Here is a 12,712-nt window from a genome sequence, read left to right as displayed (position 1 = left end):
CCCCGCGTTTTACAACACAATCAGTCACAGACGACTTTACTTTTGGCTCGTATTCCTTTGATTATTGGCAAAATTGTGTCTTCCAGTAATGACAAGCCAGAAATTCGTGTTTAGCGGTCCCTTTTCGATCTGTTTTGTAAACAAAAGCGAGCGGCACCTTTCAAGCGAGCGTCGCCCCTGTTCGGAGAGTTCCTCCTCGTTTGGCTGAATTACCGTCTTGTTCCTGTTGTGACCGGTGGAAGAGAAAAAAGACACCGCCACCTCTACGTGGGCGAATCCTACACAGGTTGCACCGAGATTCAAACAGGTATCGACCTGATCGCGATCAAAACCAGCAAGAATGTAGAATGGCACCGTGGACGAAACGAATTCTTTACGTGTAACGTCATCTTTTATCAGTCAGAGGACCTTTCTCTCCTTATAACATTGCAGGCTTTGTCTCGTCGCATCAATCCAGAAGCGCCGATAAAATCCATCATCTTCCACATAATGGTCTCTGTGAGAGTTTCTCCAGTTCCAGTTATTCTTTTGCGTGGATATTGTGTTCGCAAAAGTGACACCAGATTTTCTATTCACACACGCCGTCAAAGTCACAGTCTCGTACAAGTACAACACATAAAAACGTTAACAATTGTGCCGTTATAAATATTTATAAAAATAACGTAATCGCTCTCTAACTGGATTTAATTTACTTGGAAGTATTGTCGTCCGCTTTACCTGTCATCTTGAGGCTGTAAAAGTCTTGATTTTTTTAACAAAGGGCAATAAATGTTAATTTATGGCTGGTTGTTTTGTGACCAACAAAGAATCATTTTCCTACCTGTAATAATGCTCGGTATTGGTCGCTATAATCACACTTTTACAATGGTTTTAGGTCTGTGGGTTAATCATCCGTTCAAAGCAATGAGAGCCAAAGGCAAGGTCACTTTCTTGAGTATCGGCAGGTTTTAACAGGAACCAGAAGTTACCTGAGAGGTCTCAACGGGTTTTAATTAAGTCAAAAATAACGTTCGCTGGGTAGGATTGCTGTTTTACATAAAAAAAACGAACTTTTTCGTGTAGCTTCTTAAGATCCGCGTTTGGAGCTCGTCGATTCTTGTTTTGTCAGATTGCACATTAAGATGCAGAGGACTGTCTCGTTACGCAATATTATAATACTATCGATTTGTTAGGGGGAGTTCTTTTGATGACTCATGGGAAGAATAGTTCTTTAGGGGGACAGCAAATCAAAATGTATGTGCAATTGCATGCGAGGGATGAAATTTTTCAATAATGAATAAGTACACATCACGCAAATGTTTCGTTTAATTTTTTTTCTACTTCTTCATGGGAGGACACATTTTGTTTTGTAAATTATACCTTGATAGCATCAAATTGCGACACCTGTGTTACAAATAGGATACTCACTTGTGATGAAAGCGATAGAAAATTTTAATATTTTTGGCGATAGATCAAATCAAAATTATTTTGCTTGAAAATGAAGACAATGATTTGGAGGTCAACATTTGAAAATTTGCCTTCTTATTACTTTTAAAAATGATAATGCTCTAGATTACTCAGAAGATTAAAAACATTTTTTTTTGGTTGAAGTATTAGTGGGGCAAGAAAAAATTTCATAATAACCAAATAAAACAAAAATATTTCGAGAACACTTCAAGTTGAATCGTTACAAATAAAATATTTACTGTTTTTTAATGTAAATATAAAGGAAATATATCACGTGTTAAAATAAATAATACAGTTTAAATTTGATAAGTAACAGGTATTTGTAAAGCCTAGTTACAAATAATAATATGTAATAAGATAACATATTATATTTTAGATTGAATTCAACTAAATTTAAAATAAAGGTTATGCATTCGAACTGTTGAGTGAAGGATAAATAATTTTTATCAACTTGATAATAGAGAAAGACTAATAATAGCAAAGACTAATTACGTTGGACAGAATCCCACATTGCTGTTTTGTGTAAGTATTGAATTAATTAATACAATTATGTACTATTATGTACGAGTATATCTATTAATTTGTAATTAATTTATAACAGGTGGCAACTAAAAACCCTGACAGATTTGACCTTCGTTTAGAAAGATGTTTTTGATCAACCACAAATGACACTTATTATATATATTTATTTATGAATTTATTCAATATGAAGATGCATCGAAGGGAAAACTTTTACAGACACGTCTTTGTCTTTGAGTGAGTGTTTATAAAAAGTGTCTCTAAAAGAACATATATCAAGAGTCCTGTGGAATTGGAATAGGTATATGTTTTTCGATTTTTGTCGCTCTATAGTCTATAAAATATTGTGGAAAAACAAAGGTTATGTAAGTCCATTAATGACAAGTTTTTAATCGACTGTTGTAAGATGAAAAGTAATTAGAATGTAGAAAAAAAAAACTGAAGAAAATCACTAGCAAAACAACTAAGACGTCGACTGTTGACATCTGATTTGATGGCTTCAACGGCTCGACATAGTTCGACACAATAAAACTATAGAACCGCACAATTCCACAGTTCCACACTTTGTAGTTACATTGATTCTCAAAAACTTGTGTCTGCAAATTAATTTCAAAATGGAAAAAAGTAGAAAGAAAATAATGTTGGTCTGTCTTTTTGCAATTTGTTTTTATAAAAGGTTTGCAAATAACTAAAATGTGTATAAGAATGAGAGTCAACAATTAATTCTTTTTACATACATCACTCAGACCATTCTAAAGTCTTTCGACAACATAAAGTGCCTTCACACTTCACATACGTTAAAAATTTTCAATGAAAACATCTTCTTCAGTGTGGTATCAAGAAATTTCAGAATAAAGTGAAATCAAATGATGGACAAACAGCGTAGGTGAATCGAATAAGTATAAATTACTCGCAGTAACAAATTTGTAAACCATTAATAAAAATGCATCATATTAATACGTATAAGTAAATAATAATCTTGTTTTGCAAATTAGTTTAAGGCCCGGTTTATTCACCTTCAAGTAAATTTATCTGGCCAGTAGTTGCTATGATTTAGAATCTGCTATTGGTAGATCCATGGTAATTACCGTTCAAATAAAGTTACTTGAAGATGAATAAACCGAGCCTAATTCACCTCATATAGAAAAAAAAACATGCGATATGAAGGTCGGAATTTTTGATATTTTGTATTTCATAGGTACTATCGAATTCATGAAAAACTAGTACAGCAAAATTTGGTTGGAGTAAATTAGGCTACATGAAAATGTCAAATATGTATGTATAAACGCCTGTCATTATGACAGTTCGAATTTAGCAATGCTCAATCCAACGTCAAACGTATTTAGGTTATCTATTTGACATGTTGGACATTAATAACCATTTAACATAAAGCACGTAGAAACGTTACACTACAACATTTTTGAAAAGTTGACAAAACTATGACGTTTTGCTGTACTAGTTTTTCATGAATTTGATAGTATCATCGATGTATTGATTACTTACTTTTTTGACTTTTTTTCCTCTCACAATCAGAAGACGGTATTCTATGGTAACTTAATGCAATAAAATTCTATAAAAAAACGTTATTATAGTGAAACAGTGCATTAAAGTTATTGTACTTTATGTAAGCGTTGTTTTATGAAAAATAGTTTTAATCAGAGCGAAATATTAACTTAACCAAAACCACACACACGACTTTTATCTTGCTGAAAATTACAACAAAACGTCATAATTTATGAGCACAAGCGATGCAATAAAAATTGTATCAAGGCGGAGTGCGCTTTTTTGGACAGAAAAAATTAAATATTTACGTTATTGTCAACATTTTAAAGTTTTGTGGGTTGGAATATAACGTAAAGATTAAAGCAACCCACAAGTTGAAAGTTGTTAAAATTAAATGTTGATTTAGGATGTCTTTAAAATATTTTACATGACTTAAAAAATTAATTCAAACAAATACATATACGAGTATTAAACTAAATTTAATACAAATTTATACATACATATATATTATACATACATATTATTTTAACAGGTGAGGAATGTTCTGTTACGTTTGTTACGATTTGGTTTTTCCAACATCACTCAAAATAAATAAATTTTATCGTTCTATCATTAACGATTATTATCACTTTATGTTACACGTTTATTGATAATTATAAAGTCCTTAATATTCGAATAACTCAGCTTCCTTAGTTACTTATAATACGTTAGTTACTCATAATAATACATAAGTTACGCGCTCATAATACGTTAGATACAATGATACGATAAAGCTTTGAATATGACTGGAATATTAGTAATTTAAACCATCTCGGACGTTGCTATGAGGCTGACTCGGCTAGCGCCTCGTCACCTCGAAACGTCCTCGATGTTATAAATCGCATAATATTCTCGTTATATTAATAGCAATAACTTAATTGTGTATATATTTATTTTGCTATTTTACTTGAAGGTGTGAATAATGTCGTATTACATAATTATGTGGCTAAAATAAGTATTAAATTAAACTAAAATCAAGTACCAATTTAATTTAACATTTCTGTAATGTATTTATTTTAAAATTTACTTTAAGATGTGAATTATGTCGAGATACGAGTAAGTAGCTCAACTATTAAATTTAATTTTAAAACTTTTCTAATATTTACTCATAATATTGTAGTATGTATTTAGCGAACTACATTTAATCTTTTTCTCGTGTATGATCAACGGATGTAAATTTCAAAAACACAAATCTGAATTTGTTTTGTTTTAATTTGTGTTAAGATTGTTAAGCATCATAGACATAGGATGGATGTGCCACATAAAAATCTTATTTATACCTTGTGATTTTCTAAATTTCACATTACATACAGGGTGTTTCTGAAATAAGTACATTAATTTTAACTGGTAATAGAACTCATCAAAAGGAACAACTTTTCTCTCTGCCATTTTGGCAACAACGTTGCGTAGTCCGTAGTGGCTTAAAAAAATAGGAAAGATTTTCCTAAAACCGTTCATAAAAACGTGAAACAACCAGATTCTTACGAAGTGGATTTTTTGCTATACGGGTAGATTTCTTTGAATTTCGATTTCTGCGTTAAAACACGTTTTCTGGATGAAAATGGACGTTTTTTTCATATTAGCGCTGATCTCAATTAGCCATTGCAGTATTTAGTGGCGTAGGGCTATTTTAGTGAAAAATCTCTCCAATTTTTTTTGGAATTAAACATCGTTTTTCGGCAAAATGGTAGATAGAAAAGTTGTCCCTTTTGACGAGTTCTATTACCAGTTAAAATTAATGTACTTATTTCTGTTACACGTTGTATAACGTAATTAAGTCGTAGCCGGTTAGATGTGAAATTTAAAAAAACACTCAATAAAAAAAAGAATATAGTCAGGGGCAACTTAACATCCGGTACGAAAATGGTCATTTTAGTCGTCGAGCATAAAATCGAAATCGTAACGGTCGCCAACGGTCAAATTAACATTCATCTCGCTCATTTATCAGCATCATTCGCCCCTTAAAATCTCGAAAAGTACGTTAGGAACTCCCACCTCCGTGCACAATTACAAGCAACAGCTGTTTTTCAAACACGAAAGAGTGGGAGAAAGGCCATCGAAAGGCCGATTGAGTACAAGAGAAGAACAGAACTCAAAACAGTTCGGCTCGTTGATGCGCATAGTGCGGTCGCGTTAGTTTGTGATAGTAAGTAAGTGTTCCGAAAATGGTCCGCAGTTTAGTCCAGTGGACAAAAACTCTGAGCTTTCCGGCGAGGATCTCACCCAATAAAAGTTCCAAAGAAAGTGTGTTAAGCAACCCCGGGAGTCCCACTATTACGCCGACACCGAGCAACACCTCCTTGTCACCGCCCTACAATAAGAACGAAATTAACAATATGAAAAACAATTCGATGAACGAAGTCAATCAAGTAAGTGTCCCATTTGCGAGGACTGATCGTACCGACAAATAACACCTTTCGCCCCTGAACGACTTGTGTCAAAGGGGGACCCAGTATTAATTACAATCCAGTAGGTGCTTTTTTCTGGCGGTTAACCCAATTACACACTTTGCGTACTTCCCTACACAATAACTCTAAATTTCCCGTACCTACAGTTATTGACAAACAGGATCTCTGCAAGAATGAACAAGTTTCAACTTGCAGCTGCCTTACCAACTTACCGTCCTTTACCTAGTAATTGCAACAATAGCCTTCAACTAGTCGAGCAAATTTTCCCCATTCTGCCTCATAGGGGAGACAAATAGTCGCAAGTTTGCAAGTTGAATCACGAACATTACTCAACAAACGGAACTGTAGTGCCTGAATTTTTATGCCGCCTTTGGAATTTACAGATGCATCCACAGTTTCCTGTTCTAGTGGTGATAATTTTTGCAATGGTTGTGGTTTCTTGTGATGACATTCAAACGTGCACGTCTGATATTGCAGCACGTCAATAAATGTGGCTTTTGTTTGATAAACGTTTCCTTTGTGGACGCGATTCCGTGAAGAAACCGTGCGACCCCACCGAAAGGGTACAACTTTTTTTGTGGGTTGTTCGCTACGTGATCAAAAGCATCGATTCATTCGGGTTTATCAAACGTTTGTTTGTTTTTCTTTATCGGACGTATCTTCGAGTGATGAGTGTTGGTTCTTCACGAACGTTACTTCCGCTAAACTATTCTACCGTGCACAGTTATGACAGTCTGTTCTTGTGGGTGCGTTCCTGTTGTTTTATTTCATAACCGGACATTATATCATTATACTTAATGAATTAAGAGAGCATGTCGCAATGATCGTACAAGAATGTTTTTCTTCAATAGCTCGAATTTCTCTGGATTCGGGTCGACGCTTAATTGCGTAATTGGGCCGTTAGGACTGATGGTCTGGAATAATTGCAATAGAGGCGCCTCGCGTCCCAGACTCTTGTGAAGCGTACATGCGGTGACGCCTACCAGAACGATTATTACAGATAAATAAACGGCGAATGTTGTTTATGAGGAAGGCTACAAATCAACCTGTTGGTAGCTCGACCTCTTATTCTTAGATCCGTTAACCGAGAACGCGCCGCAATTATGTCAAAAGAACACGATTATTTTGCACTACTTTTACTTGATCTCGATGTCTTTCCGTTTTCATTTTTCTAGATTTCGGTTCGACTAAGAGAAAACAGCTGGTGCTGGATCTAAGCCTTCAATAATGCTAATGACACCACCTAAAAAGGTAAATTGTGGAAATACGGATTTACTGGAGCGTAATGTTTACTAAATTGTAACTGGTTTCTTCGTATTTTTTTAATTTCAACTTTAACAAAGAAGATCCTGGGGTCAACTAAAATTATTTCTGATTTAGTGAACGTTTAATTATATTTTTCACCTTTTTGTAACATTTTTTGCAATTTATTTTTCTTAAAAACAAAAACGAAATATCACCACCATCGTCAACGCTAATAATTTTGAAAGTGATATGTATGTAAAGCAATTATTTACATTGTTTGTTATTTACAAATTAGATTGGATTTTATACTTACTCCACTTCCAGTTCCTAATAAATAAAAAAAAAACACTATTTTAGAACAATATTTATAAACTACTTTCTTTTATGATGTTGCCATTTTAAACTTAATTTGTCTCTGATTTGACAGTCTGCGCTAAATTAGCGACACATACCAACTGCACACAATGAAAATTACTGTTCTGGATCTGTTTAACCTAAATATTTCTAGAGGGTATAATCATGTATAAAAAATCAAAATTTCTTTCTTTCTCTTAAAAATCAATCGAGGATCATTAGCTCGTTGATATGAAGAAATGGAAAATACATATTACACATTTCGATCAATATACAGGTATAAATAATTGCTACAGACGGTGACAACGTCGTCGAATTGAAGAAGAATTTCTAAAGAACTTAAGTGAAGAGAATTTGTGTCACACTTCTTAACCAGATATGTTTTGTAGACCTCATTCATAACAACACAAGTTAATAGGGTTACACTGACTGATCAGTTATTGTTATCAGATCACACATTTGTAAGATTGTCTTATAGACACATTCTTGACCAAACAAGTAAACTAGGCAAAAATGAATAGGGAATTCCACAATTTTTCTTAATAGGTAAATTAATAATAAATTTAATTTTTTGATTGACCCGTTTTGTATCACTACGTGAATAATTATGAGGAAAAATAATGTCTTTATTATTACGTCTTCAATAAATTTATTACAAAGCAAAGCTTGTTATCTGTTAACTTATTATTTTATATGTATTTGATAAATATACATCCTCATTGTTGCGTTTTTACTTTGTGTTGAGCACAAAGTCTCCTTCAGCAAAATTAGTTATAATAATTAGTACCTTCCGAGAACTCTGTTCAGTTCTTCTCGTCGTGAATAAAATATTTGTGGAGGAACAAAACAATTTGTGCACAAAATGTGGACTACCTTAACTGCGAGTAGAAATGGTAGCAGAGAACCAGAACAAGTAACACTTAACAATTACTTACTTCTGTTTGTTTAACTTGATGATTTATGTATCAAAATGAGTTATAATAACAGTCGATCTTTGGTGTAAGCAGGTGCAATTCTGTACATCAAACGGGTACACTTTAATTAAGACCAGAACTATAAATCGAACGTTTCTAGATCAGCGCGAAAGTCGTGGTAACTAATCTACTTTATTTAAAAGAATCTAATTATGAGATGTAAATTTAGTTAATATTTTTTTATTAATACGTTGGTCATAATAGCCCCATTAATATTCAAGCCTCGTGGTGTCATCAATAAAATTTCTTTACGGTGTGGGTGTCGAATCTCGAAATCTGTGTTGAAAAATGGTCTACTTAACACCGAACAGGTGTGCCTGGCTCGAGTCAAAATATGGATTTTGCAAGTACACCTACTTGAATTTTTAGCCACAAATTAGCGACGAAGGGTTGTGGGCGTGAATTGGCTAAAATGTACTTCCAGCAGTATATCAAAATGATAATTGAATTTTTAGAATTTTTCGAATTTTTCAAACAATGCGAATGCTAATTCAGGTCATTCAACATTTGTCACTTTACACTTTTTATATATCTATAACCGCCTCCGTTCGAATTTTATTCAAATTGTCTCGAGCGAATTGTTGGACAACTCATTCTTAATTAGCTCGAAGAATTACTGAGCCAGTCCTCGTGTCAATTAGTGTCGCTTTAAAATTTATTTGGACTACTGACGTCCTCTGGGTGGCGAATTTTGGGTGGTACATGGAGCGTGGTGAATCAGACATTGCCTGTTAGAGCTTTGTATTGTGTGTACCCCCTAAAGAGAGGGTTTCACCAACCAAATCGTGAAGATTTATAGCGCTTTTTTACAGAATGCAAACTGTCGAATGAGGTTTAGTGTAGACGTTGCATGACTAAATAAGACAATTTCCGAATCACTCACAACTGAATCCGAAATGTGGGTAGTAATGTGCATTTAATGTGCGTATTAAGACATGTTGTATTTGAGATGATGTCACATTCGGTGATAAACATGATCGATGAATGAAAGCGATGTCATCGACGTGCGAAATTGTTTCGGACCAAGATACCGTTATCTATACCAGATGAGGTCATTTTTGTAGTCGTAGTGTCAATATTTCCGGAGAAAATCCCACAATCAGACATCAAAATAAATATTTGGACACCCAAGAAATCACTAAGAAGATTTTGATGAACGTTACTTAATCTATACACTTAAGCAATTATCTGACGAAAGCTTTTATGCTCATTATCAGCGATGCTAAATATTAACTCGACCATTAACTTGATTCGATTTCTGTTCCTAAAAGCTTATCATTGTTGTAGATATATCCTGACCCGGAGTCCGAGAAGGCTATTATGAGCTCCGTCGTTTATTGCATTCATCACAAAGAAGGATGCAAATGGTCGGACGAGCTTAGGAAATTAAAGGTATGTAGAGAACAATTTAAAAGAAAGTTGGCTTTCGTCATAAAGAGGTAATTGCCAACATCAGCAAAGGTGCAAAAGGCGGAGCAGAGGACAAGACGTCTCAAACCTGTAATAAACGCAGACTGCTGTAGTAAATGTGACCTAGACTAAAACAGTGTAGGATAAATTATTCCTCTAGTAAGGTGTCGACCTGTAAATACCTGTCTTCAAAAATTTTAATTCAAATTAGCATCTTGTGGGCAAAATAGCAGAATAGAAAGTGCTCACTTAAAAATTCGGCAGATTTAAAATGTCGTCTGTACAATTCATTGCACTATGAGATGTACTGGCAATGTACACTGAACTTACTTGAAACAATAGTACCAATATGGTTAAGGATAATTGATACAAGCTTTTAAAAAGGAGTAAGTAACAAGTCTTTCAACTCTGTTTCCATTAAACATGTGTAGAGTGGAGGGAGTTGTAGACATATCCGTTTGTTTGTTTTGGCTTACAAGGGTCTTTGTGGGACATTTCTAATCAACTAGACATGTAGCATTAACATGTTGTCATTCTTACAGAATAAGGCAACAAAAAAGTAATAACAAAAAGAATATAAACATTAAACGAACAGAACAGAATGAAATAATTTTACAATAGTACCTATACGTCAGCAATCTTTACTAGTGGAGATAACTTACGAATGGACAGTTTATATGAATTGTGAAAACTGATGTCATGAATGATTATGAGCAGACGACCAACAATAAAATTTAAATAATGAACGAACAGGTTTTTTTGGATTTTTGCTATATTTCTACTGTTATATGGGGCCTGTTATAGTGGAAAGTAGAGACTGTTAATTATTCTCTTGAAATAGTCTTCTTGACAGTTGCTTGGAAGTATGAATTGAGGAGAATACTCAAGTAAGACTTAAATCGAGACGCATTGCACATTAGTAATTTACCCAGAAGCCATAACGTGTAAAAATTCAGCTTCTTCTCTGTTCATAGTTTGAATTCTGCGTACTCTGCACAATTTATAAAGACGTATAAAAATGTCAATGAACCTGGTGAACGCCTTCGCCTTGATAAGATGCTATTAATAAACCGGAGTAATTTCGGATTAATTCAGGAAATTTTCATTAACTTTTTAGGCCCACTTGAACTCATGCAAACACGACGCCATCCCTTGCACCGGCAAGTGCGGCGCCCAAATCCCCCGAGTCATCATGGAGGAGCACCTGAAGACCACTTGCCCCCAGAGGAGAGCGAGATGTCAATTTTGCAACAAAGAATTCAGCGGCCACGTATTCGAGGTAATAATAACCCGTTACTGTCCGGCCGTGTTTTACAGATTTTTCTCGTTAGAACCACGTGGGCAACTGCGGTTACGAGCCCCTATACTGCGAGAACAAGTGCGGCGTCAAAGTGCCCAGGAGACACTTGAGCCAACACAAAGTGAGCGAGTGTTCGAAACGCCTCCTTCCGTGCAGATTTTGCTCGAAAGAATTCGTCGCCGACACACTTTCGGCTCACCACTTGAAATGTGGGAGGGTGCCGGTGGCGTGTCCGAACAGATGCGACATCAACGTCCTCGCCAAGGAGGATCTAGAAACACACCTGAAAGAAGAATGTACCGTTTCTGTTCTCAGCTGCACGTACAAGGATGCCGGCTGTAGGTTCAAGGTAAATTCCGCAAATTTCTCCCGTTCGGGCAAAAAATTTCATTTGAATAATCGACAGGGACCGAGATATTTGATGGAGAAGCACTTGGAGGAGAACAGCCAGCAGCATCTCGCATTGGTGTGCACGGTCGTCACCAAGCAACAGCACCAGATCGCGTCGCTCAAAAGCGCTCTTTCCAGATTATCCCTGAACTATTCAGGGACGCTAATTTGGAAGATCAGCGACTTTTCAGACAAGATGAACGAGGCCAAGAACAAAGAGGGCATGGAGCTGGTGTCGCCGCCCTTCTACACTAGTCAGTACGGATACAAACTTCAGGTAGTAAAAAACTCGTTACCTCGAGTTTTGGTGTTAATCCAATTCTGTCGCAGGCTTCGCTTTTTCCCAACGGAAACGGCGCCGGAGAAGACTCTCATATTTCTGTCTATATAAAGATTTTGCCCGGAGAATACGACGCCCTCCTGCGGTGGCCCTTCGCCCATTCTGTCTCTTTCACCTTATTTGATCAATCCTCCTGTCCCGAAAAAGCGTGCAATATTGTGGAAAGTTTCATCCCGGATCCCACCTGGAAGAATTTCCAGAGGCCCAGTAAAGAACCGGACTCGCTGGGGTTCGGCTTTCCGAAATTCGTCTCGCACGAGATGTTGAAGAAACGACACTTCATGAAAGACGATACTATGTTCATTAGGGTTAAGGTGGATCCTAGTAAAATTGTCGCCGTGTGAAACAGCTTGCAAATAATTCTCTTCGGCTCTTGATCTCAACTTGTAAATAGTGTAAAGTTTTGTATAAATCGATTTTTTGCTTTTTTAAGACTGTATATTTGACTAGGTAACTTGAGAAGTCTTTTTCATTTACTTAATTTTTAAAGCTGCTATCTTCTATAAATTTGTACATAAAATATTGAATATTTTTGTAACAGAAAAATATTCATTATTTCTTTATAGTTAGGTTTCTCAGGAATATTGTAAAATTCAAAATTTCTTTAGTTTGTGCATTGTTTCGATTTTTTGTGATAGCTGGAGAAGACCAAAGGTTCTGTTTATACGTTTTTTGTAAATATAATTTCTAAGGACAAAGTACTTCGTACGTAATAAGTAGTCATCTTAGCCTAGTTTTATACTATAATGGATTATTTCTATTTTAATAAAACTTTTTACTTAAA

General features: G+C 35.2%; 1 protein-coding gene across 9 annotated transcripts in view; it reads left to right on the top strand.

The window, feature by feature from the left end:
* The window catches only part of Traf4 (TNF receptor associated factor 4), a 53,548-nt gene extending 40,836 nt beyond the window's left edge, over positions 1–12,712 (top strand). For 5 of the 9 annotated variants that reach the window (XM_069041414.1, XM_069041413.1, XM_069041412.1 and 2 more), the window contains 5 exons: positions 9,776–9,880; positions 11,016–11,177; positions 11,230–11,547; positions 11,605–11,865; positions 11,919–12,712. In XM_069041414.1, the coding sequence (XP_068897515.1) occupies positions 9,776–9,880; positions 11,016–11,177; positions 11,230–11,547; positions 11,605–11,865; positions 11,919–12,272 (1,200 nt within the window). In that variant the 3' untranslated portion in view covers positions 12,273–12,712. Of the gene's footprint in view, positions 1–5,580; positions 5,877–6,281; positions 6,662–7,127; positions 7,167–8,361; positions 8,428–9,775; positions 9,881–11,015; positions 11,178–11,229; positions 11,548–11,604; positions 11,866–11,918 lie in introns of those variants that run through there. The other 4 variants (XM_069041411.1, XM_069041410.1, XM_069041416.1 and 1 more) reach the window with 4 other exon arrangements.

The sequence above is a fragment of the Tenebrio molitor genome, chromosome 3 (genome assembly GCF_963966145.1).
Source record: "Tenebrio molitor chromosome 3, icTenMoli1.1, whole genome shotgun sequence".
NCBI lineage: Eukaryota > Metazoa > Arthropoda > Insecta > Coleoptera > Tenebrionidae > Tenebrio > Tenebrio molitor.
Note: the sequence above shows the minus strand (reverse complement) of the source record. Positions and strands in the feature narration are given on the sequence as shown.